This window comes from Brassica napus, chromosome C2, assembly GCF_020379485.1.
Source record: "Brassica napus cultivar Da-Ae chromosome C2, Da-Ae, whole genome shotgun sequence".
NCBI lineage: Eukaryota > Viridiplantae > Streptophyta > Magnoliopsida > Brassicales > Brassicaceae > Brassica > Brassica napus.
The window spans coordinates 4,563,108-4,588,954 of NC_063445.1; the positions used below are offsets into that span (position 1 = coordinate 4,563,108).

General features: G+C 35.0%; 5 protein-coding genes and 1 non-coding gene across 6 annotated transcripts; 4 read left to right on the forward strand and 2 right to left on the reverse strand.

The window, feature by feature from the left end:
• The first annotated feature begins 2,511 nt into the window (after window positions 1–2,511).
• Window positions 2,512–4,664, forward strand: LOC106365550 (SNF1-related protein kinase regulatory subunit beta-1-like). Its single transcript, XM_013804975.3, has 4 exons — window positions 2,512–2,804; window positions 3,628–3,809; window positions 3,891–4,053; window positions 4,135–4,664. Exons 1-4 carry the CDS (start codon window positions 2,625–2,627, stop codon window positions 4,447–4,449), a joined length of 840 nt encoding a protein of 279 aa, XP_013660429.1. The 5' UTR covers window positions 2,512–2,624; the 3' UTR covers window positions 4,450–4,664.
• Window positions 4,665–4,739: 75 nt separating this feature from the next.
• LOC106365551 (calmodulin) lies at window positions 4,740–5,775 on the reverse strand. The gene is made up of 2 exons (XM_013804976.3): window positions 5,584–5,775; window positions 4,740–5,341 (listed from the first exon to the last, which is right to left on the reverse strand). Exons 1-2 carry the CDS (start codon window positions 5,657–5,659, stop codon window positions 4,968–4,970), a joined length of 450 nt encoding a protein of 149 aa, XP_013660430.1. The 5' UTR covers window positions 5,660–5,775; the 3' UTR covers window positions 4,740–4,967.
• Window positions 5,776–6,286: 511 nt separating this feature from the next.
• On the forward strand, window positions 6,287–10,214 carry LOC106363894 (CBL-interacting serine/threonine-protein kinase 26-like). Its single transcript, XM_013803560.3, has 15 exons — window positions 6,287–6,532; window positions 6,680–6,877; window positions 6,989–7,051; window positions 7,175–7,246; window positions 7,432–7,539; window positions 7,658–7,738; window positions 8,012–8,065; window positions 8,143–8,268; window positions 8,357–8,446; window positions 8,717–8,839; window positions 8,948–9,058; window positions 9,225–9,338; window positions 9,594–9,650; window positions 9,751–9,825; window positions 9,926–10,214. Exons 2-15 carry the CDS (start codon window positions 6,704–6,706, stop codon window positions 10,001–10,003), a joined length of 1,326 nt encoding a protein of 441 aa, XP_013659014.1. The 5' UTR covers window positions 6,287–6,532; window positions 6,680–6,703; the 3' UTR covers window positions 10,004–10,214.
• A 122-nt stretch (window positions 10,215–10,336) lies between these two features.
• On the reverse strand, window positions 10,337–10,408 carry TRNAD-GUC. The gene has a single exon. It is a non-coding gene; the product is annotated as a tRNA-Asp (tRNA).
• A 5,951-nt stretch (window positions 10,409–16,359) lies between these two features.
• Window positions 16,360–17,298, forward strand: LOC106362484. The gene has a single exon (XM_013802380.1). The coding sequence runs from the start codon at window positions 16,360–16,362 to the stop codon at window positions 17,296–17,298; it is 939 nt and encodes a 312-aa protein (XP_013657834.1).
• Window positions 17,299–19,792: 2,494 nt separating this feature from the next.
• Window positions 19,793–23,319, forward strand: LOC106384861 (cytokinin dehydrogenase 7). The gene is made up of 4 exons (XM_013824775.3): window positions 19,793–20,651; window positions 20,774–21,049; window positions 21,662–21,924; window positions 22,897–23,319. Exons 1-4 carry the CDS (start codon window positions 19,947–19,949, stop codon window positions 23,204–23,206), a joined length of 1,554 nt encoding a protein of 517 aa, XP_013680229.2. The 5' UTR covers window positions 19,793–19,946; the 3' UTR covers window positions 23,207–23,319.
• Window positions 23,320–25,847: the final 2,528 nt, after the last annotated feature.

Here is a 25,847-nt window from a genome sequence, read left to right on the forward strand (position 1 = left end):
ACAGAAATATTTTGCACAAACGTAAGTTTATTTTTCAATACATGATTAATTTATTTGCTCTATTTTTTTATGAAACAAAATAACTCTATATTTCTTGTTTATTTATGATAATATGCTTTTAGTAACTGAAGTGAAACTTTCATACTGTTTCGGAATAAATCAAATGCAGTTAATTTGGTTTTGAATATGTCTTGATTAGAAGATAAAGAAATTCCAAGGAAAATATTAGTAATATCTTTTAAAAAAAATAATATACAAAATCGATAATTTATCTCTCCGGAAGACGTTTCACACTGCATCAAAGTTCAGGTCAATGGGGAATTTATAGCTCGCTTAATAAGAGTTTGAACAGATTTCTAGTGAATGTCTATATAGATAAGCATGGGTGTGTGAAATCAAAAATTTCCAAGATACTGAAAACTGAAAAGCACCAATGATGTCACATGTGTTTGTTTGAAGTTGAATCAAACGAAAAGTCTTACAACTTGAAAGTTGACTCCAGTTGGTAGGTATGTTGATAAAACTTTGGTAAGTTACTCTTTGCTCTTGTAAAGAGATACAGTTTTATATCTTCTTAATTTTTGTTATTTATGACCTCGTCGATCAATCACCAATGCTAACCATTATAGGTAGGGATGTTAACATGGGTAATTATCCATGGGTTTACCCAAACCCACTAATAATGGGTTGGGTTTTTACCCGTTTAAGATTTATTGGGTCGATTATGGGTATTAATTTTGAAACCCATATTTATATTGGGTAAATATAAAAGGGTAATGGTGTACCCATGGGTTTTCAGTTATATTATTATATTTTCACCATTTTAATTAAATTATATAAAATTTGCAAAAAACGTTTTTTCCGCCAAAACCGTAAAAATAAATTATCTCACAGAAACCAAAATATGAGTTTTCCCGCTGAAACCGAAAAATCGAGTTTTCCTGTCAAAACCGCAAAACCGAGTTTTTCCGCCAAAATCATAAAACCAAGTTTTTCTGTCAAAACCGCAAAACCGAGTGTTCTCGGAAAACCGCAAAACCGAATTTTCCCGCCAAAACCTCAAAACCGAGTTTTCCGCCAAAACCTTAAAATCGAGTTTTCCGACTGAAAACCGCAAAACCGAGTTTTCCGACTGAAAACCGCAAAATCGAGTTTTCCCGCCAAAACCGCAAACCCGAATTTTCCCGCCAAAACCTCAAAACCGAGTTTTCCGCCAAAACCTTAAAATCGAGTTTTCCGACTGAAAACCGCAAAACCGAGTTTTCCCGCCAAAACCGTAAAACTGAGTTTTCTTGCCAAAACCGCAAAAACAAGTTTTTCCGCCAAAACCGCAAAACCCAAATTTTCCGCCAAAACCGCAAAACCCAAATTTCCTGCCAAAACCGCAAAACGAGTTTTCCTGCCGAAACCAAAAAACCAAGTTTTCCCGCCGAAACCGAAAAACGAGTTTTCCCGCCGAAATCGCAAAAACGAGTTTTTCCGCCAAAAACGTAAAGCAAGTTTTTCCGACAAAATCGCAAAATCGAGTTTTCCCGCCAAAATCACAAAATGAGTTTTCCCGCCAAAACCGGAAAATCGAATTTTCCTGCCGAAACCGCAAAACCGATTTTCTCGTCAAAATCGAAAACGGGTTTTCCCGCCAAAATCGTAAACGAGTTTTTGCGCCAAAACAAGTTTTTTTATAAAATTGTGAAATCTTGTTTATATATTAAAACTGACATTAATGATATTAATATTTTATATGATATTTTTAGAATAAATAAGATAATACTTTGGGTACCCATGGGTAAACCTATACCCTATTGGGTTATTTTTTGGGTTTGGATTTCAACTTTGATGTTTCTGGGTTTTTACAGGTTGGGTATAAACTGGGTTGGGTTATTTGTGGGTTGGGCTGGGCTGGGTTATTTTACCCTAAGTTAACATCCCTAATTATAGGTATTGTAAAGAGAAATACTTGGAAAGTGTATGATTGTTAATGGCGAACAGTTGCAGCCATTTAGTACAGGTTTCATTAGGCCAAGTTATATTTGAAGTTAAACCATGATAGTATCCACCAGAAACCAATCCTAACCTCTGCTTAATCAAAACTATAATAACATAAAACCAGCCCATTTTTGCCAAAATAAAAAATAAAACCAGCCCATTCTAAATATGTGCCACATATAGTTGAACGCACGTTTCAAACATCACAACTGTTGCCTGTTGGTCAACAGTGAAAACAAAATGCATACTAACCACATTTATAATGCTCATTTTAACTATATTCTACCAAAAGTTTCTATTTATAAGTATCATTACTTTCAAAATTTACATGGATATAAACTCGTATTTACCACTATTATGGACTTCTGATGATTGATTGCGATAATACAAGATTATAAAAAAATAAAAAAAGAGGATGATCATTATCTACTTTCTAGATGCCAAGTCACTCGTTTATCCATTTGAATGTCACCAATGGCAATTCACGTAATTAAAGGTGATCACTGGGGTCCATTTACCTATCTCCCACTCTTCGTCCTCCCTCCACTTTTCTTCACGTCTGCTTCTCTTTCTCTCTCTCTCTCTCTCTCTCTCTCTCTCCTCTTTGTTTCTCTTGCTTCTATGATTTGGGTTTGAAGATGGGAAATGCGAACGGCAAAGAAGACGACGCCGTCTCTAACGTAGACGCAGATGCCAACGGCGGTGATCCTTCCTCCCGCACTCGTCATGGACCTGGCCGTCCTTCCTCAGACTCTATGAGCAGTTCTCCTCCCGGCAGCCCAGCTCGATCTCCTTCTCCTTTCTTATTCGCTCCTCAGGTTTCTCGTCCCTCTCTGCACTCCTCACGTGTTTATCAATGTATTTAATGTTAGATTTTGGATGATAAAACATCGTTGAACCTTTGGTTGAATGCGAACTAGATTTTCCACATTCTTATTCTCTCGTTGGATAGGAGAAAGGGGACTTCAACTCCTCTCATGATGGTTGAGTCTTTGTGTAATGTATCTCTGGTTCCATTGTGAAGAGGTCTAGGTTCCATTGAGACTTGGCATATTTTTTAGTGAAATCTTTTTTTTTTCTTTTGTCAAAATCTCTGGTAAATGAAAAGTTTAGTAAGTTTTTTTTTTTCCTTCTTTCTAGATGAGGGAGATGCTTAGTTTATCTTATTTGCTATGCCTTTTCTTTGGTCACGATGCAGAATCTTATTTGGAGAAGGTTCTTATTGTCTTGTCTTGTTTATGCAATGCCTAGTGTGGAAAAAGTTTTATGTTGACTTTGATTTCCTTGCTTCTCTCTGGTCATTACCAGATGCTGGTCTGTTCTGTAATGTTCCTTTTGAAGGGGGTAGGCAAGCTTGTTAATTTCTGAGCCGTTTTTGAATTTAAACACGCAGAGCTTGAATTTACTTGAACGAATTAGACATTGTGGTTAATTCTTCATTCTTCTCGTTGTTCTTTATGTGTGAGAATAAATAGATAACGGCAATGACGAGAGAAACCTTTTGAAAATTTAATCTTCTTACACTATTGGCTCAATTAAGCGTCACCTTTTTCATTGTTTAGGCATAACATTTGAATTTCGTATAGCAAATTCTTCTCGCATTTGCTTTGAAAATTCTCACGGCTAAACTTTTATGATCAGGTTCCAGTGGCTCCATTGCAGAGGACAATAAACGCCCCTCCTTCGCCTAATAAAATCCAGTGGAACCAATCTCAAAGAGTTTCTGATCATCCCGAAGAGCAAGGAATCCCTATTATCATTACATGGAACCAGGGAGGTAATGAAGTGGCCGTGGAAGGATCATGGGACAACTGGAGATCAAGGTATACGTTAATTTGTTTCTTAATAGCTTCCTCCCAAGCCATATACATTTACTAAACGTATAGATACTTTACATTCCTCAGGAAGAAGCTGGAGAAATCTGGAAAAGACCACTCAATTCTCTTTGTCCTTCCATCTGGCATATACCATTACAAGGTGATCGTCGATGGTGAAAGCAAACACATCCCGGAGTTACCCTTTGTATCAGACGAAATGGGCAATGTCTGTAACATTCTCGATGTTCATGTAAGTAACTTTTCCCCCATGCTCCTATTAGTCAATCTGCAGTTTGTAATAAAATAGTATCTCCTCCAATCAATTATGCAGAACTTTGTGCCAGAAAACCCTGAAAGCATAGCTGAGTTTGAGGCGCCACCGTCACCTGATCATAGCTACGGACAAACTCTCCCAACAGCAGAGGATTACACAAAGGATCCACTCGCGGTGCCACCTCAGCTTCGTCTAACACTTGTGGACACTAGTGAAGAAACAGGCAAAGCCACAAAGCCTCAGCATGTGGTGCTTAACCATGTGTTTATAGAGCAAGGATGGAGCCCTCAATCCATTGTAGCTTTGGGTTTAACTCACAGGTTCGAGTCTAAGTACATAACTGTTGTCCTCTACAAACCGCTCACACGTTAAACTTAAAATCCAAATCCAATGCCACATTGTGTTTTTTTTTTCCTTCATTTCTAAACTCTGTGAGAACTTGTCCTTTGTTCATAGTGATTAGTGAGTGAGTGCACAACTTTGCTATATGTATAAAGCTTCTCAATGTAACAAACAAAACCCTATTTTTTTACGTTTTTGTAACTGTAATTACACTTCATTGCTAATAACAAGCTTATTATATGCTAGCAACCAGACACTTTATTAGTGTTGTGCAAATTCATCTAGACATGTTCTGCTTTAGAGATGGAGCCAAACTCAAGGGCAAGAAAACGCATTCACTGAAGAGAAATAACAGAGACGAAAACAAACAATAATAAAAAAAACGAGAGAATATCAAATTGTCAAAGGATATGCAAACCATGAGTTCATACTTCACATAACACTAACCAAAAGCAAAGACAAAAGACAAATAACAGACGAAACATGTCGCAACCATTCACTGTCAAGACATCATCATAAATCGTTCTCTTTTTATGAATAGGATGAGATCACTTAGCCATCATGACTTTAACGAACTCATCGTAGTTGATCTGCCCATCGCCATCAACATCAGCCTCACGGATCATCTCATCAACTTCCTCATCGGTCAGCTTCTCCCCAAGGTTAGTCATCACATGTCGAAGCTCAGCCGCGGAGATGAAACCGTTCTGGTCCTTATCAAACACCCTGAACGCTTCCTTGAGCTCTTCCTCCGAGTCAGTGTCCTTCATCTTCCTCGCCATCAGGTTCAGGAACTCAGGGAAGTCAATGGTCCCGTTCCCGTCAGCGTCAACTTCGTTGATCATGTCTTGCAGCTCGGCTTCTGTCGGGTTTTGCCCCAGAGACCTCATCACGGTTCCGAGCTCCTTGGTGGTGATGCAACCTGCAAAAACCACAAAGAAACAAACAATCTTTTTTAACTCTCCCTAAAAAAAATGTATCAATCAACGAACGTTGGAAACATCAAATCGGATCTCCTTTTCATCTCAAATCAACAAGTCAATCGCAAAATACAGATACATCGGTACGATCCAACAAGAGATCGTCACAGAACTTAAGATCTAGATTGAAACACGAGGAAGCAAAACAACAAACACCATCTAGATCTGAGAGAGGAAGATATACCATCGCCATCCTTGTCGAAGAGGCTGAAAGCTTCCTTGAACTCTGAGATCTGGTCATCGGTCAGCTGATCCGCCATTTTCCTCCTTCGAAGCTTTTTTTTTTTGGAAATCTGAGAACTTTTTTTTTTCTTCTTCTACTGATTTGCTTTTTCTTGGTTGTCCCTGGGAGAGCTTATAAAGTGAGGTAGCCCAATGTAACTTGTTGGGCCTTTGGATATTGTAATTGGGCCTTTCAAGATTCAATAGTATTCTTTTCTTTAGATGTTAAAGCATGTATATAAATATTAAACTGTTATAGTATAAAGCATAAGCTTTGTTCATGATCTTCTGCGAAGAAATCCAACCATTTTAGTCAAGATGTTATTCATTTTCTAAATTTATATAGAAGTCATATAACATTGAATTAGTCTATATTTATACAACATGTAGACCTTGGCAAAATAATAATTAAACACACAACTACCTTTGTTTACGAATAAATTATTCGGAATAATCATAACGCGAGAGTGACCAATTCTCGGTCAAACTAAAGAACTTCCTGCACATCTAATCAAAATATTCACATGTTGAACTCTTTCTCATTATTATTCCTTTTTAACCAAAATCGATTATTATTCCCGCGTATAAAACATTTTAAAAAAGAAAAGAGAGAAAAAAAGAAAGGTATCTTTTCAAAATCTAAATACTCAAATCTTTTGTCATTGCATTAATCAAGTCGTGATAATATGACCAAAAAAGGTAAAAACGTAAAACGCATTTCTTAAGAAGATCAAGGGTGGAAAAAGAATCAATTTTTCTCACATAAGGAAAGAAATTAAACGTATGGGTTTTGTCCCCTATAGGAAAATGAAATAAGATCGTCTCTTCTCGCATCTCTTCCTTTCATTCTCACCCTGCCATAATTTTCTCCTTCGGTTGCCCCCATAGGAATCGTCCTGCTAACTTTTGAGGTGTGTGTTCCTTGATCAATATTGTTATACGATCTGAATAGTGATTAGAGAGTTCGATCACTTGGATTACTCTTTTAATTTTGTGGTATGATCTTTTATATACATGAGCTACCTGGAGGGTGATCTTTAATTTTGTTGCTTTTGAAGATATCAAGAGGTGAACGCTAAGTGATGAATCGGCCAAAGGTCCAGCGACGTGTTGGTAAATATGAGGTTGACAAAACCATTGGACAAGGCACTTTCGCTAAAGTGAGGTATGCTAAGAACGCGGAGACAGGAGAATCCGTTGCTCTTAAAATCCTTGATAAACAGAAGCTTCTCAAAAACAACAAGATGTCTGTACAGGTCAAACTCACTTTCCTCATGCCTCCGCCTCCCTTGTCACATTACATGGTTTCTAAAACATTTTTTTTTTAAATCTAAAAGTATAAAATGTGGCAACGTTTGCTTTTACAGATAAAGAGAGAAATCTCTACTATGAAGCTGATTAACCATCCAAATGTAGTGCGGCTCTATGAGGTCTCATTCTTTTCCCTTTTGGCTTTCTTAATTAATCTAGCCATGAATTAATTAAGAGCCCTTTGCTAAGCGGATCAAAATCCGTGGAAAGCTAACTTGTAAAAATAATTGATACTGTTTCAGGTTTTGGCTAGCAAGACAAAGATATACATTGTCCTAGAATTTGCCATGGGTGGAGAGCTTGTTGATAAAATTGTGAGATTTCCTTACCTCATTCCCCAACAGCTTTAAAAACTTGTAATCTTTTGGTGTTTTAACCATGTACAAAATGCATCATGCTAATCTCGTGAATCTTGATAAATATTATTGTATTTTACCGCTGTAACAAAAAAAAGTTATATATTTCATGTTTAACTTTTGCGTCTCCTAAACTTATGCAGAGACATGATGGGCGCTTGAAAGAAGATGGAGCACGAAGATATTTTCAGCAGCTTATCAATGCAGTTGATTACTGCCACAGCAGGGGAGTGTACCACAGAGACTTAAAGGTACTCTCACATCCTTTTTTTGGTAAATCTTGGGCCAATTTTTTTAGGATGTGATGTTTTCCTTTACGTGCAGCTACTTGATGCCTACGATTTTTTTTCTTTACTTCTCTTACTGCAGCCGGAAAACTTGCTTCTAGATGGTCAAGGAAATCTGAAAATCTCTGATTTTGGATTGAGTGCCTTGTCCAGACAAGCCGGGGTAATTATTATGCTGATTTTCCTTGTTCTATTCTAATGCATGTGCCTGATGTTCGGTAATGATGTATTTGATTGGTTTTATTTACAAATATCTAATAAGATTTGGGATAATATAGTGGCACTTTTCTCTCTAGATTCTTGTCAAAGGTAGTAGATACTATAGCCAAAAAATCTTTTTTGTCATGTGTAGTGTCAAGCCGTGCATGTTTTTCTGTTTATGCATTATTCTGATCATTTGATTTATCAACTATGAAAACTTATTTGGATTTGGCAGGGCGATGGGCTTCTCCACACTACATGTGGAACTCCAAACTATGCTGCTCCTGAGGTATGCTTAGCCACGTGGCTTCTCATCCAGTTTTTGCACCATGTTTTTAGTAACGTTCTTGTTGCTTTTGTCCCAAGGTTCTTGGTGATCAAGGCTATGATGGGGCAACCGCAGACTTGTGGTCCTGTGGAGTGATACTCTTTGAACTACTTTCTGGGCATTTGCCTTTCGAGGATTCTAATCTCCTGACGCTGTATAACAAGGTAAGCACTTTTGTTACATTTTTTTTTCCAATGCTTCACCCGTATACCATTATCTGTGATTATTCGTTGTAATTTCATCAACTTTCAGATAACAGCTGCTGAATATAATTGTCCTTATTGGCTCTCTCCTGGTGCCAAGAACTTGATTGTCCGAATCTTGGACCCAAACCCGACGACTGTAAGATAACATATCCTCTCATCTTGTTTTTTTCTTGTTAGTTATATGTATGGTTTGATTTAGTATCTTAGTTATGATATAATTAATGGCTTATTATTGCGTTTTCATATTTGTTAGGCTTTTGAATATCAGTAGGGTAATAATAGGATAGTTTATGAGTGGCAAGAATTAGGGAATATTTTATATCCATGTATACCTTGATAATACAAAACATCCGAGGATTGGCATTTGTCAACAGTGGAACTTATTGACTGTGCGTAAACATGACAGCGTATCAAAGTTCCAGAGATTCTGGAAGATGCGTGGTTCAAGAAAGATTACAAGCCAGCCGTTTTCGAGGAGAGAGAAGAAGCAAAGTTGGATGATGTGGAAGATGTTTTTAAAGATTCAGAAGTTAGTCCTATTTATTTAATCTGAGACCTGTATGATAAATTAAGCTTTTTCTTCTCCTTTTTAGTTACTAGAATAAGTGTCCATAACAATCTGTGGTTTATGAAATAGGAGCATCATGTCACAGAAAAGAAAGAGGAGCAGCCAACTTCTATAAACGCCTTTGAGTTGATATCAATGTCGAGGGCTCTGGATCTCGGAAACTTTTTTGAAGGAGTAGAGGTACGTCTTCTAGACTAACAATGGTTACGTGCTTGAATTCTCTAGAAATTTTTTTTTTTTGTGTGTGTGTGTGTCAGTGTGTGTGTCGTATAAGCAGACCGTTTCAGGGTTTGGTCTTTCCACGTTATATATATACTAATCAAGTATATACCGTTTAACTTAACAGGGATTCAAGCGAGAAACAAGATTTGCAGCCTTAGGCGGTGCTAATGAATTAGTCCAAAAGATTGAAGCAGCTTCTAAGCCTCTTGGTTTCGATATTCAAAAGAATAACTATAAGGTAAACTAGTCGTGTGAAACTCTAATTACAGCTATTGACAGGGTCTCTCTCTTTGTTTTTAAAGCGCTTCCTGTTAGAGTAACGAATTAAAACACAAGAACATACCATTTATAAAAAAATTACTAATTAGAGTAGAAAGAACTAGTTAGCCTATATTCTAACCCGTGTTGGTCACTTCCTTTCCTTCCATGGATATTGAATTATTCAAAGCTTTGTGTCACTTTCACTGAACCTCTACCTTGTTTGGGTACACAGATGAGACTTGAAAACGTGAATGCTGGAAGGAAGGGAAACCTAGAAGTGGCGACTGAGGTACAACATGCACACTCTTGACTCTGACTATATATTAAATCTGAATTGACCTTGGAATCAAAGAAGTGACCTCACCTCATCTAGTATAATGTTTTTGTAGATATTTCAAGTATCACCATCTCTTCATATGGTGGAAGTCCGGAAAACTAAAGGGGATACATTAGAGTTCCATAAGGTAATAATCATAATATTCAGTTTTTCTACTATGTGAAAATGTTATCTCGAGGATAGTTACTTATATATGTGCACCTACTACTCTTCTTCCTTTTTTGCAGTTCTACAAGAAGCTCTCGACCACACTTAAGGATGTGGTCTGGAAATCCGGTGATACCTCTGATAATAACAACAAATGAGAGAAAGACTGAGACTGATTCATGTCTCTGATTGATCATTCTGAATTTTCTGATTTATCTTTTTTATTATTGGACTCGATTCTTTTGAACATATTAGAGAAAAAAACAAGATCATGAGATTGACTCTGTAAATATCGAACTATGTGCAGTAACAACAAGGTGTTTATAACATTCTCTTGTATTTAATCCCAAAAATATTAATCTTGTCCAAGTAGTTGCTTTTAAAACTGTGTTTTACAGTATTAATTCAGGCAGTAACTGGCTTATATCGGATGATTATCAAACAAAGATGTCAAAATGGTATTATTTTTGTTGTGGACATAAAAAAAATAACGCCGTTGCCAGGGATCGAACCCGGGTCACCCGCGTGACAGGCGGGAATACTTACCACTATACTACAACGACTTTGTTGATAACTCTAACAACTGAATCTATTTATTTCGTATTGTATTAAATGGACACTATCCATATTGAAGACTTTCTATGGCTGGCTGACGCAGTTTCGTATATATCAAGTAAACTTTGAAGGATCAAAACTGGAAATCTTCTCTTCTGTGCTAATTTATAACCATTTAACGCCATGGAATCCTTATCGACGAATGACGATAACTCAACCGTCGTTGGTGCACATTCCCGGCGAACCCGTCCACCAGCACGTATTCTTTCCCCCGGAAGCCGTTAATCACGAAGCGGATGATCTGTTCGCCAGCGAGGAACTCTAGTGAGACGTCTAACGAGCTCTCCGTTGATGATTGATGAAGCACCGACGACGGGTTTTATATGCACCGGTTACAGATGTGTATCACTAAGGGCGGCTTGGGCTTCCAAGAAACACTTCTTTTGATCAAGTGAGTTTTGCTTTGAATCAATTAGTAGAAAATAACCAAGTATCAGTTAGCTCCACTGGAAAAGCATCCTACTAAAACCTAAAAAGTCACACCACGTGAAACAAAATTAATGTTACATGTTGTGGTTTCAGTACTGACTTTGGCCCAAAACCTCTCATTATTCAAAAAGGTAGCAAAAAGTTCACAATGAAACTGTTTCTTATTATTAGGTTAGAATTGGTAATCAAGATTGAGTTAAGGAGCTGATGGGACATGGGGTAGAGGAAGAAGAACTTAAGAACAAGATGGAGCTTGTCAAAGTCACTATATTACTTCTTGACTTTTATTTTATATGGTAAGATTCATGGGTCATATAAAGAAATTTAGGATGTGTTTTAGGATTCATATACGATATTGTCGCCTGTGGAAGAGAGAATAATGCACGATTGGAGTCTAGCTAGAAGCGAAAAAGCAGAGGGCAACATTTGGCCATTCGAGGTTGACATCATGGAACCGTACGTCCAGGGAAGAACCGCCTCCTCATCAGGTATGTACCGGTCTGAATGTCGTTGACAACACTTTTTGGTTCCGGTTCTAGTTTCAGTTTTTGTTTTTATATATCGAACCAGGATCTAAATGATTTTCAGTTTTAATATAAACCAATTAATAGTTATCATATACTTTTAGTAGACTTTGGGATTATATTAAATGAAAAATGTAAGTTTTGTAGTGAGTTTCAGGCTATTCGATTTGAGTTGGTTTAGTTTATGACCTCACCTTCTAATGAAGTAAAATGGGGTTTGGCCTGGGAGAAATGGACATGAACCAGAAGATGTCGGGCCAATGAGAATCCTGGGATACTTCATTGGAGCATGGCTAAAGGGATAAACACGAAGAGTTTCCTATTCCTAATATGATTTAGCCTTATCTCTATTGTACCTTTAGCTAACTTAAGGATCTCATATGTTGTATATATATACTCGTCAATAAACACACACTTTCACAATATATTTCATGGTATTAGAGCAATAAAATTTTGGACTTAATATTTTTCTAAACAAACACATATTTTCGCTTCTATACTACTACAACGATGGGTGATGATAATTCATCATCCACGGATACTATTACTACAAATACTACGGCACCACTAGCTATCACCGCTCCATCGCTGTATTACTGCATTCAATTGTTACCCACGTTCGTTTCCATGTACTGTCCTTTTGCATCTTCTTCATCGCCTCAAACTAAATATTTTTTGAAATGTATATTTTGTAGCCGTTTTTTTACCTACATAGTTATCTGATGATGTTCAATCTGCGCAATTGTAATAACGAATGTGCGTGTCATTGTGTTTTCCGCAAAGTAGTTAAATTAATACTTACAAGTTACAATAATATTTTTATCCATTGCATTTCCAGACATATGGGTTCGGACTTGTTACTAGTGGGGGTCATTGGTTGCGGCTGCAAATGTTGTAGACAACCAAAATTTGGTTTAGAGCTATATATATCAATTAATCGAACTTTCCTCTTTTTAAAAAAATCTCACAATAAAAAAAATTCTACAAAATTAAAATATGGTTATAGAGAGTTTAATTTCCACAACAATTAAATAGTGTTTTACAAAGCTAAAGTAAAATAATCTACATCAAATAAATCTATAGCTTAAATTTTACAGAAAAAAAAACATAAAGTTACAGTTAATTCCAATCACCCCACTATTAGCCATTACACTCTTTTTGCAACATAAACTCATCAGTAATGTGTTTTCAATATTGTTTATCTTTTGTAATATTATTTCAAAATTTCCTTTAAAATACAATTTTTTGATTAAAAAGATGCCAAACAAAAATTACAGATGGGCGTGCTGGCCACTTACTGTTTTTTAATCCAAAGCATTTGTTGTTTATAATAGGGAAATTGAATGAAAAATAGACAATTCATGGATATTAAGCAAATAAAGGATTGACGAAAGCAGATATAAAATCTTATAACGGGAGGGAGAGATAAGGTCTGGTTCTAGAACCCAACGTCGTCGGGTGTCCTCAATCAAAACTCAATCTATACATAAATCAACAATAAAGAAAATGTAAAGTTTCTTGACTTACGCTAGTTAATCAATTTATGTACAAATAAATAATAGTGCAGTTTAGACCATGATTAAAGAGAGTTTTTAGGGTGAAGTTTTCAACAGAATATAAAAAATCGTCTCTTAATTTTTAATTAAAAATGGTAAGAACCGACTCTTGGCTTTAAATAAAATATTTAAAAACCGTTAATTTAAGAACCGGTTCTTAGTTTTTTTTAGTTAAAAGTTAACAAACAGTTTCTTATATTCTATTAAAAACTTCATATTAAGAATTTCTCATTAATCATGCTTTTAGTTCAGGAACTTAAATAATATTAATCAGCCTACACGACCGGTTGACTTAAGAATAAACTAGTGATCAAGCTTTTCAGTTTTTTTTTTTGTAATAGAAAATTAAAGGCAACGGCTTTAGTGGCATCGCAAACATTAACCTCACTTTTATAACAAGTTAATTATTTCTCTTTGTATAGAAAAAAAAAACTACAAACGACTAGAGAGGGAAAAAAGATTAGAAACAATTGGTGGTTCCCGATTTTACTATTTAAACCAACAAAAATGTCTCTTTCACCCGGTATTATTTATTTAGATTATCCAAAATTCTACAGAACCAAACCAAGTATCCATACAAAAAAATCGAGATTATATTATTTTTAACAGATTTATGTCTCTCTAATTTTTTCCCGACAAGTAAACACACTACTACATCAATAGATTATGGGTTTTGATAGGTAAATGTTGTCGCTTTTGTTTTTTGCTTTAGAATATACTAGTATTACCTCCCGTGCACACGGGTACATTCCTATCTTCTAAATTATTTGATCATAAAATTATAATTATTATTAAAATAAATTATTGTTTTAGTCACCTATTTTCTAAATATGGACAACACACTGATACATAAATTTAGAAATTCATGCATTTTATGATTTTGTTTTGAAAAAGGAATACCTCGCACATGTTGGAAATCTTGTTTTTCTTAAAAGTTTAAGATATGATGACAAAAAAAAGTTTTAAGTTTAAGATATATACCAAGTTACCAACGCACAAAATATGGTATAACTATTATAGTTAATATATTTGCTTTTTTTTGTCAACTAATATATTTTCTTTTAATTTTTTAAATAATACTTATTTAAATATAATTAAGTCCCTTCATGTATAACATAATAAACATAAAATAATAGAACTGTTGACCAAAATGAAACAATAAAATTATGATAATTTGTAAACTACAATTTAATTTAAAAATAAATATCAACATAAATATAAAAGGAAAATAGCTATATTACCATGAAAAAAAATTGAGTTATATTTTACATAAGCTTGAACTTTATCTCTTTGAATATAAGAAATGGCAACAAAGCTACGTTTCATTTTTTTAAACAGATTTTAGTTACCATTATTTTAAATGTAAATGTGTTTACCTTTTTCCACAAAAAAAGTTCTTTCATGTTGAGAATAACTTCAAACTTCTGATGGTAATTTTGTGAAGAGAAGACTTGTTTTCCATTCCTCTGTGAAAATTAATCTGCAAAATATAGAAAAGTGCTAAGAGTAATAGTAGAATAACTCGGTACCACAATCAAAACAAAGTAAAACTAAAAATGAAACATTGAGAGAAGAAGAAGACAAAGAGAAAATATTTGAAAAAAAAATATAGTTGATTGAATGTTATATAGGAGATGGAGCAGTTGATAATGGGAGTTACTGATCTTTATAATCAAACGTGTTCATGTGTACTTTTGATAGTCCGAGGAAATATAGGAACTTGTTTTTTCTTTTACAGTTTGAAAAATCAATAGAACGTGTTTTAATCGGGTTTTTCTTAATCTTTAATTTTTTAAAATTTTGTAAAATAATTACATTTGTCAAAATCTGATTGCTCAAGTGACTTGTAATTTAGTATATAAAGGATGCTATAAATTTTTCTGCGTAGCCGTAGCTTTTATTGTTATAAATTTATAGGTTGGCTAGTGTTGTGGCTTTAAGTTTTATGTTTTATAAATTATGTTGTGAGTATTTTGTGTGTGGTTTTAATTTTTTTTGCTGTAGATATTTTCAAAGATATTGAAAGCGCTAAATAATTTTTGCTCTAAATTTATTTTTCAAAGTTCAAGCATGATTGCTTTACAAAATAGCTTTAGAAATAAAAATGGTTTGTCTACGGCATGTAGATCTCTTTCCAATCATTCCCTTAAAGTTCTAGAAAAATTGATTTCCAAAACCAGTTTATTTTCTATTTTAAACTTTAAATTATTTTCCTAAAGTATGATTAGTAAATTAAAGGAGTCGTAGAAAAAAATATGAGCGGTAGAAAACACTCAGAGTATTTACCTATCACCCCATAGCCCATAGGGATCAATATCCCTTTTTTTATCTAACCTTTCATAACAGAATATGATAGTGGAATTTGTAACCAGATTACTTTTGTTGTTGTTGTGAAGAACATACATTTAACAAGAAGAAAAATGTACGTTTGACCTAATCGGCTAAAGTTGAGAATACAATAATATATCTATCAAGATGAAAGACAAACAGTCCATTTGCATTATTAAATCTGCTTAAGCAATTATAAATCATATAATCGAACATGCATTTGCCAAAAAAAAAAAGATTAATAAGTCAAACTTGTTAGAGTCCACGATGACTACAAAATTCTGCGTGCCCATTAGTAAGGTGATGATGGTACTGATTTATATTTTTTTTTTGAACTTTTGGTATGAATTTGAAGGCAGGTTTTATTCTATTTCGTTCACTTTGTGATTTTTAACGTTTTTCTCTACTCATTTTAATATAGAAATTCACAACTTAACTATAGGTTTGAAGGCATCTCTGCCGGATGCCACATTCAACCCGGTAAAGTAAAATGGAAAAACTGCATCACAAGTAGTGACATCTTTCTGTAGGTTAGTGATCTTGTATACTTGTAGTAGCAAGAAATTCACGGTCCTAAGTGACCTGTCAGGATTTAGGCGTGGGGAGTTTCCCACAAGGTATCTTGGCCTGCCTCTTAGTCCAAAAAAGATCTCTAGGGCTACACTTCAACCGTTTCTGGACCGCATAACTTCAAAACTACAGTCTTGGACTGTAAAGTTCCTATCATTTGCTGGTAAAGTCACTATGATATACTCTGTGATCTATGCCATGGTTAATTTTTGGAGTTCAGTATTTGTGTTACCGAAATGGTTTTATGCCAAAGTGGACTCTCTTTGCTCTGGTTTTCTCTGGAAAAATAGCACTACCTCAGCTGCAGGGGCAAGGGTTTCCTGGATAAATATTTGTAAACCCAAATCTGAGAGTGGTCTTGGTCTACGGAAGCTTGAAGATTTTGAGATGGTCTTCAGATTGAAGAGATTATGGCTGTTCTTCTATGGCTCTGGGTCCTTGTGGGTTCCGTGGCTCATAAATAATAGGTTTAGGGGAGGAAGTTTTTGGCTGATGAATGACTCTCCTAGATTTTCAAGTGCTGTCCGGAGCATGCTCCAACTGAAGCAAGAAGTTCAGCTCTTTCTCCGATGTACCGTGCGGGACGGTAGCAGGGCCTCGTTTTGGTTTGATTACTGGACTGAGCTCGGACCACTGCACCTCCTCTTTGGTACGTCGGGTCCCCGATCACTAAGGATCCCTCTCACTGCTACTGTTTCTCAAGCAGTAAGCAACGGTCATTGGAACCTTCCTCCGGCGTGCTCTGAGATAGCTGAAACTCTTCAGATAATCCTATCTACAATGCCGGTTCCCTCTGCAGCAAACAGTGGCGATGTTTATTTGTGGAGGAATCAGTCTGGTGGCTTCGGGCCATCTTTTTCCTCTCGCGTCACGTGGGAGAGGATCAGAGATCACAGTCCATTAGTGGACTGGTACAAGGTGGTTTGGTTCAAAGAGGAAATTCCTCGATGCTCATTTCTCTCTTGGACTGCTTTCCTTGGAAGGCTACCAACTAGAGATCGCTTGATTTCTTGGGGATTATCTGTACAACCAGGTTGTGTTCTATGCTCTGTAGCGGATGAATCAATTAGTCATCTCTTCTTTCATTGCTCCTTTGCGGCTGCTACTTGGACTCGTTTCTGTGGCAGGTACATGGCGACTCCCCCGGCTTCATTGGCAGCGATCGTTCAGCTATGTCACCAGATGCAAGGCCCCCAGGCTCCTCTTGCGGTTGCTGTACTAAAGCTCCTCAGCCAAGTCATAATCTACTCTCTTTGGCGGGAGCGAAATGGCCGCATCTTCCAAGGCATGTCTTCGACTCAAGAGGCGTTCTTCCGAGTGGTGGATCGTGCTATGCGAGATAGGCTACTGTCTTTGTCTCGAACCACGGCGTCAACTCCTTCCCCGTCGTTGCTTGAGCTGTACTTTTGGTTCATATCACCTTATAGTTAACGCTCCTCCTTGTTCTTGCTTGCTCTTACTCTCTCTTGTTCACTCTCTTCTCTCTTATCCTTCTATGTAATAAGCTGTGTCACACAACAATGTAAACTCTTAAAAAATGGTATAAATTTTAACATTTACACCAAAAAAAAAAAGAAATTCATGTTCAGATTTCATTTTAACATTTTATTCTTGTTAAAGTATTATTTTAAATTAATGTAATGGTTGCATAAATATGTGTCCGTAGATGTTTGTCCGATTTATAATATATAGCATTTTGATAGATTGACGGTTTTTAATTGTCTATAATTTGTAGATTTCTCATATTGCGGTTAGATATAAAACCAATCAAATGATATGTTATATAACATAGTTGTCAACTAATTTTTTTAATTATAGTAATCATTTTTGATATATTTATTTATAACTAAAACACCAATTTTTTTATTTATGTATGTTAATAAATATATCTTTCCAAAATAAAATATATTTATGTTTTAATAAGATAGATAGACAGACATATAGTTTTTAACTTGTAATTTTAGTAAGTTTGGTTAGAGAGTAATCTAATAATATAAATAATTTATTGGTTACTTAATTAAATTCTGTAAGTTTGGATAAAGAATAGTCTATCAAAACAATTAGTTAATATTTATCAATTCAGTGGTACTAATTGGTAAATATTATGATAAAATAAGGATTATTTTTGAAATATTTACAAATATAGATGTCATCCTTTCCAATATTTAAAACTGTTAATATAAACATATGTTATTAGGCTATCAGAGGACGTTATATGCAGAATTAATGCGAAATCATCTTTATGTACATATAAGTATACAAGGTTAAGATCCGCGTTTTGCGCAGAATGAACATTATACATATAAACTATTTTATATTTTATATATTATATGTTTTTAACATATTATGAAATAATAAATATATATTGAATAATTAAAAAATCAGTAACTATTACTTGTATAATTAAATTGGTGCAAACATATAAATAAATTTTATTAATCCAAAAAATATTTTTTCCTATTTGATATGGTATATAATTAAATTTAAATAATAGTAACATATATATAGTATTTAATATTAATATTTACTAAATGATGTTTTTTGCTCATTTTTTTATCATTTGTATTTGTTATAGTAAAAAAAATTTAAATTACTAATAACAAAATTTTAACTGTGAGATTAATATAAATATATATATATATATATATATTCCTATATCTTTTATTTTAATACTTGTTAAATGAAACTTTCAACTTATATATTTTTTAATTATTTGTATCATGTCATAACAAAAATTTTAAGTCATGGATCACAAAATTTGAATGTGAAACTTTTAACAGTTTTAGTAATTTATACTCGTTTTTAAAAATTCAAAATATAACAAATAAAGAAAAAATTTAATTTTTATTATATGGTTACTATGATTGTTTAATTTTATTTTAATAGTTTAAAATTAAACAAATATAATATAAGATACGCTTATTTTTATCAAATCTTTATTATTTAAAATAACTAACTGTCATATATATACTTTAGCCATATTAGGCAATTCCGTAATTTTATTTAAGGAAGTAATGCATCACATTAATAATGTATTTATGGTTAGTTTAATAAAAATCTTATTATATATTTAGATGGACCAACCTATTTCTCTAAGGATTCTAAGAATCATTCTAGTGATGACATGTGGATACGAAAAAAGTTATAATGCTTCTCAAATAATATATAGGGAATTTGTACGAAGACAAATTATGCGCTAGAGTGATTCTCATATACATGTGACATATAATCTATGCCCATACGTTTTCGTCGGAAGAAAAAGACTAGGGCCTGCTATTGTACTATGGATCTGAAGTAATCTTAAATTCAGAACTAAGTATGTGATGTTAATAGAAAAATTAATTTAAATCCAGTTCTATTTTATCCGGCCAATAATTTTAACTAGCTCATTGTATGCATAATAGATCTTCAGCTTCACTCTATTTTTATTTTAAAATAGAATTTAAAGTAAAAATATTTTAATAGTATTTTATTTTTTACTTTATAATAAAATAACTTGTTTTTTGTTTATTCATCATTTTATTTTCTATTTTAAAACAGGATACCATTAGAATATAATTTAACTCTATTATAAAATTAATCTATTTTACAGTGAAATATATAGTAAATCAATTCAATTTGAGATGGTCTAAACATAAAGACCAAACTTTCTTACATAATAAATTTCTTAGATTTTTCTGCTTTTAGATTTTCTTTTTTGGTACGGGACACATTTTGAGAATCCTTTAACCATTCTTTTAAGAATCGTTGAATCTTTTTCTTTTGTTTTGTTTTTTCCTCCTTTAGTTATCTTCACATAATTCAGTGTTGACAATTTTGGGAGACGTTTTTAAAACCAATATCTTCGTTTTAATTAATAAATAAAAGGACGTTATTAAAAAATATTAATTTCAACGGCCGGAGAAATTAAAAATTGAATACAGTTAAATAAAGAATACTCCTAAAGCTAAACTCAGTCGCTATTTATAGCTAACCCACAAGCTTCTCTCACCACAGACAAACAAAAAAAGGTTTGGTTCCAATTCCAAAAACTAAAAGCTTTCCATATACGAATAGCAAATCACACATACACACACACAATGATAGCTTACATAGAGCCATACTTCTTGGATAACGACGCCGACGCCGCCTCCGTCACCGGACAATCTTTTGATGGCGTCTCCGAGTCACTCCACATCCAGGGTGAAATCTTATGCGGCGGTGCTGCAGCAGATATCGCCGGGAAAGACTTCGGTGGCATGAACTGCGTGAAGCCTCTTGCGGTGGTGAGACCCGTGGGACCGGAGGATATCGCCGGAGCGGTGAGAGCAGCTCTGAGGTCCGATAAACTCACGGTGGCGGCGCGAGGAAACGGCCATTCTATCAACGGCCAGGCCATGGCGGAAGGAGGGCTTGTCTTAGACATGCGTTCCACGGCGGAGAATCATTTCGAGGTTGGTTTTTTGCCCAGCGGTGCGTTTGTCGACGTCTCGGGAGGGGCATTATGGGAAAACGTGTTGAAACGGTGCGTTTCGGAGTATGGCTTGGCGCCTAGGTCGTGGACTGATTACCTCGGGTTGACGGTAGGCGGGACGTTGTCGAATGCCGGCGTTGGTGGACAAGCGTTCCGTTACGGGCCACAGACGTCAAATGTAACGGAGTTAGACGTTGTGACGGGAAATGGAGACGTCGTTACTTGCTCGGAGGTGGAGAACTCTGAGCTCTTCTTCTCTGTCTTAGGTGGTCTTGGCCAGTTCGGTATCATCACTAGAGCTAGGGTTTTGCTACAGCCAGCACCTGATATGGTGAATACTTTAAACTCCAAAATTAAAATAATATTTCATAATCTTAATTATATCTGAATGATGTATTTAAAAAAAAAAAAATTATTTAGTAGTGAAAATTAGTTATAAAATGATTGTATTAGGTGAGGTGGATAAGAATCGTATACACCGAGTTCGACGAGTTCACTCGGGACGCCGAGTGGCTAGTGAGTCAGAAGGACGAGTCATCGTTTGATTACGTGGAGGGATTTGTGTTTGTCAACGGTGATGACCCTGTCAACGGATGGCCTACAGTTCCACTCCACCCAGACCACGACTTTGACCCGACCCAACTCCCACAATCATCCGGGTCGGTTCTTTACTGCCTTGAACTAGCTCTCCACTACCGAGATTCCGACTCCAACTCAACCGTCGACAAGGTAACTTCGGCAACACAAACTCTACAATAAGTGTAAAGTTGACCCGTTAACATTCATTCGACACGTATTTAATACAGGACCGCTTTGAGCTTTCTCGACCTCCATGATTACAACATAAAATTCAAAAAAAAAAAGATATAGGGAAATATAATAGGGTGTTGAAAGAGAATTATACAGTCTCTTGTCTGACTGCATAATATGAAACTGACCATACATTGGGTAATGTATCTCTTCCATTTTGGATTTTCTGACAAGAAATAAAGTTATGATTTTCTTCCATTAACCCACGTTATTACGAAAACGACATTTATCTTCATTTTTTTCTCTCATTCCTTTTTGCTTTTGTTGTCTCTCTCTCATTGAAACCCCATCTTTTTAGATCACTATAGGCTTTTCAAACTCCATTATTTAGGTTAGGACACATACGTGTGACATGTCCGTTGGTCAGGCGGTAATTATAATTATATTATTGCAAACGTTCTCAAGTAGCGTTGATGATTTGGTTTAAGAAATCTAGACATCGTTTTTACGTGGAATTATCTGTATATAGTGAAGCAGATGTACTAAAATACCCCTGGGCCCTGGCTGACCTTTTCATTTTGTGTTCTGAAGAGAGTGGAGAGATTGATCGGACGGCTGAGATTTGTTGAGGGACTGAGGTTCGAGGTGGATTTGCCTTACGTTGACTTTTTACTGAGGGTAAAACGAGCTGAGGAGATCGCGAAGGTGAACGGCACGTGGGAAACGCCGCACCCTTGGCTTAACCTCTTCGTGTCGAAACGTGACATCGGGGAATTTGATCGGACGGTTTTCAAGGAACTTGCCAAGAACGGAGTCGGAGGGCCCATGTTGGTCTATCCACTCTTGCGAAGCAGGTGAATATTACCCAAATCTATCATGGACCCATATTTTCTAGGGATTATTTGTGAAATAACCAAAAAAAAAAAGAAAATTAGTTTTGTAAAGAGAGGGTAGAGAGAGATAGGAAGAAAAAATAAGAGAGAGAGTGTAAAATTGGTTAGTTAGTTAATTTTGGGTTTTTGTTTGGTTATTGGATGCAAATTCTCTATTTTCTATAACCTTTGCTTTAAGGGTTCCCTCGACAAGCCAATCTATCTATCTAAAAGACTTATCAGAACAAGATTGGTCTAGTTAGTTTTTTTGTTCCTTAGTACGTGTTAAGCACCTCTGATGATTAGTCTTGCTAAAAGGTTCCACACACAAGTCGCGAGACGTGTGACTGTGATAAAAAAAAAATGTGGCCACACGTGTCTTTTTTCTACCCCCTCTGCATTGGAATTTAGTGAGCTCGTTTAGATTTTATAGGCGAGATCGAGGAATATTTTAGTGTTGATAGGACACTATAAGGTATTACGGTTGGGTGGGTGACGGAGTTGTATTGCAACCGTCGTTAAGGTTAGCGAGGGAAAGAGTGTACGAACGATAAAAATCTGTGCGGACAAAGATACGCTTCTGGGACCCACTTAAAGCTTCAGTTAATCTTATTTGTTTTTTTTGTACTAATCTGATCTCATTTGTTTTCCAAGTCCTTTGTACTTTACTGAGTTATGTATGGATCCGAGGGTAGTTTCGTCTTTAGCTGTTTCTTACCTTATGTCAAAACGAGATTTGCTTCATTGCTTGTACAACAAAGCACAAACTCTAGACGAAATCACTCGAGGGGTTACCGCGTGCGAAGGGACCGAGTTCTACGTAACTTTATTTTTATTCTTCTAGATAACTCTCTTTTGACCGATGTGCCCTTGATTTTAGATTTTCTTCTTCTATTTTGTGGTATTGAATATATATGGATGATTAGCTAACAATTTGGTCGGATTTTTTACCAGGTGGGATGACCGTGCATCCGTGGTTTTACCTGAAGGAGAGATATTCTACATTGTGGCATTGCTTCGATTCGTGCCGACGTGTGCTAAAACTTCGTCGTTCGAGAAAATGGTGGCTCAAAACCAGGAGATTGTTCAATGGTGTGTCAGAAAGGGAATAGATTTCAAGCTATATCTTCCTCACTACAAGTCTCGAGAGGAATGGATTCGTCATTTTGGGAACCGATGGTCGAGGTTCGTTGACAGGAAAACTATGTATGATCCCATGGCTATCCTTTCACCGGGTCAAAAGATTTTCAATAGGGCTCCTTGACCTCCTATTGTACTTTTGTATTCGTAAGTTACGTTGGTCTAATGTAATTTTTATATATTTCTTTTCTTTGTAATTTTACTTTTTTCCCAATAAAATCAGCTGTTTTTTTTTTATTTATTAAAATTAAAAGGTGGTCTCTGAGTCTTTGTCCAATTATGAAGTTCTATTCACAAGAAATACGTTCTTCTTTTTGTTCAAAATAAAAATCTATACATTTATTTATATTTGACTATTCGTGAAAAAGATCGAGTAGATTTTCATTACATATGCTTTGTAAATAGTAGTGGAATAAATAGAATCCATTTACTACCTATTGTATTGTTGGACTTAAATTTTTTTTTTTTTTTGTCACAGTGTTGGACTTAAACTACGTCACGAAAGTTGTTCTTTAGGTCGTCCCTAAGTAACTAAGCTATATAAAAGCTTTTTAAATCGTTAGTTAATCGCTCGTCTAACCCGTGAGGATTGATTCTGAAACTCCTTTAATATATGGACTAGTAATATATAATTCTAACCCATGAATTTGAGGATCGGGTTGGCCCTGTTGTTTCTAGTTCGACTGGGATACAACTTCATGTATGCGATAGTGCATGAAGTCACTTGAATTCTCTTTTTAGTATTTCCACAAATATTGCTGTAATTTGTGGTCTTTTTGATAAAGGATAAAAAGCAGACGGTTGGTAGACGTTGAAAGGATTGTACTTCAATTCACATGTTGTTCCAATAATTAACACATAAATTATAATCAAATCAATCACCCACCATTCCTGAGGAGCCAGCCCGTGGTTCTATTGTGTTATGACCCTCTTTTGGACAATTCCTACTAGATATTGATGTCCTATCGACCATTCAACTCGGTTTGGACTGTTTGAATGATCTATGCACTTACATTTACGAAAGAGATTAAATAAACAAAAATCTTCCCAATTTTATTGAAACAATAGTGACATGCATAGACTTTCCAGTCAACGTTCATATTATAAATGCAGAATTGAGACAATATTTATTTTAACTTGGACAATTCGTTAATAGCGATATCCAACAATTTCAAAACGGAAATAATACTATACATTAAGATGTCGACGGGAGGCAATTTAGGTGATGTCCATATCAATACCATGTGTTATATAGCACGCGAGAGGAATAGTGAGGTATATATGAAGGTAACATTAACAATAGCTGGTCGTTTTAAATGGAAATATAGAGAAAGTATTTATTTAAATGATTGAAGCTCGAGACCATGACATGTATTATAGTTAATTGTACTAGTTAGTCTCTATATTATCATGAATGGATAATCATTTACCATTTCGAAATGTATGAACGCGTTGAGTCTCGTGAGATTTACTTTGACTTGTTATCTTTTTCATTTGCCAATTTTCGAGAGAAAGAAAAGGTAACAAGACTAACAGATTTGGGGCATCAGATTCTTTCTTCTCTTCTTTTTTTTTTTTTGTCACTGACTTTCTTTCTTCTCTTCTTAATTACCACAAAAGAATCAAGGAAAAAGGTTTTGAGCTTCACCAACCATTCAAGGTATATAAATTTAATAAAATAATACATTTCTACGTGTATGTTTTTCTTTTATTTTGTTGATAATCATATATTTTCGTGTGTTCCTCGTTGAGAGATTCTGATTCTTTTGTCTTCTATTTATTTTTTTCTTTTGGAAAAAGCTCACATGCCCATAAAGATAACGTAAAGCTAGTTTGGATATCAAAAGAAATGATTTCAGTTGTAATTTGTTTGTATCTGCATGTATACTATCAGCTAAAATGAACTTTAATTTGCTTTGTATATATAGTTTGAAAATAATCAATTTAATGAAATTGGTCTAGAATCTAACCAGTCATAGAAAGATCTCTTACTTAATTTGGAGATAGTAAAAATTGGAGACTATTTCGACCTTGTAAATTTTAAAGGAAGGCTAGATTATCGTTTATTCTATCTTTAACTTTGTAGATATATAGAGATGAGTTCATCCACTATAATAGCTAGACATGGTAGCATTTACATAGACTAAAGTTTCTTAATCTTGATAAGTGCCACGTATGAAATGAAAATTTAATTTCGTGAAAAAGCTAATATTTAATCATCTGTTTGCAGGGGCGTCCCTGAGATGTTGGGGGCCTAAAACAATTTAGTAAGAGTTTTATAAATTTTTTTTTTTTACAAATTTAGGAGCCCCTTCTTATGTAAATTTTTTAAAAAAATTTGGGGGCCCTAAGCCGGTGTTTCAGTCCGCTGTGCCCAGGACCGCCCCTGTCTGTTTGTGACGTAATGCCACACTTTCTTTAATTTGTAGGCAAATGAAATCCCTCTTTAACAAAGAATGTGCCCTTTTAAATGAAAAAATGTGAAAGCTTGTCGCGTATCAATGGATAAATCTTCACACACGAAAAAGCTATAAGAAAGAGATTTTCAAAATTTGGGTTTCGAACCAAAATCTTCACGATTTCTCCCCTGACATTGTATATTAATTAGGTAGCAACTTTTCTTTTCTCGTTGCTTTTCTTTCACAAAAAGATGAGATCTAAAATTATATATTTGTTGACAGCTTTAGATGATGCAATTATAAGATGATGATTTCATTGTAAAAGGCAGAACATCAGAATAAAAAAACGACGGGCTACGATTTTCC

Excerpts from the sequence above, each read along its gene's own strand:
- LOC106365550 (XM_013804975.3), top strand. The coding sequence starts at position 2,625 with ATGGGAAATGCGAACGGCAAAGAAGACGACGCCGTCTCTAACGTAGAC. Across the intron at positions 3,810-3,890 it reads TGGGACAACTGGAGATCAAG|GAAGAAGCTGGAGAAATCTG; the intron begins GTATACGTTAAT and ends TACATTCCTCAG. Across the intron at positions 4,054-4,134 it reads GTAACATTCTCGATGTTCAT|AACTTTGTGCCAGAAAACCC; the intron begins GTAAGTAACTTT and ends TCAATTATGCAG.
- LOC106365551 (XM_013804976.3), bottom strand. The coding sequence starts at position 5,659 with ATGGCGGATCAGCTGACCGATGACCAGATCTCAGAGTTCAAGGAAGCT. Across the intron at positions 5,342-5,583 it reads CTTCGACAAGGATGGCGATG|GTTGCATCACCACCAAGGAG; the intron begins GTATATCTTCCT and ends TGGTTTTTGCAG.
- LOC106363894 (XM_013803560.3), top strand. The coding sequence starts at position 6,704 with ATGAATCGGCCAAAGGTCCAGCGACGTGTTGGTAAATATGAGGTTGAC. Across the intron at positions 8,840-8,947 it reads ATGTTTTTAAAGATTCAGAA|GAGCATCATGTCACAGAAAA; the intron begins GTTAGTCCTATT and ends TTTATGAAATAG. Across the intron at positions 9,651-9,750 it reads ACCTAGAAGTGGCGACTGAG|ATATTTCAAGTATCACCATC; the intron begins GTACAACATGCA and ends ATGTTTTTGTAG.
- LOC106362484 (XM_013802380.1), top strand. The coding sequence starts at position 16,360 with ATGAATGACTCTCCTAGATTTTCAAGTGCTGTCCGGAGCATGCTCCAA.
- LOC106384861 (XM_013824775.3), top strand. The coding sequence starts at position 19,947 with ATGATAGCTTACATAGAGCCATACTTCTTGGATAACGACGCCGACGCC. Across the intron at positions 20,652-20,773 it reads TACAGCCAGCACCTGATATG|GTGAGGTGGATAAGAATCGT; the intron begins GTGAATACTTTA and ends TGATTGTATTAG. Across the intron at positions 21,925-22,896 it reads TATCCACTCTTGCGAAGCAG|GTGGGATGACCGTGCATCCG; the intron begins GTGAATATTACC and ends ATTTTTTACCAG.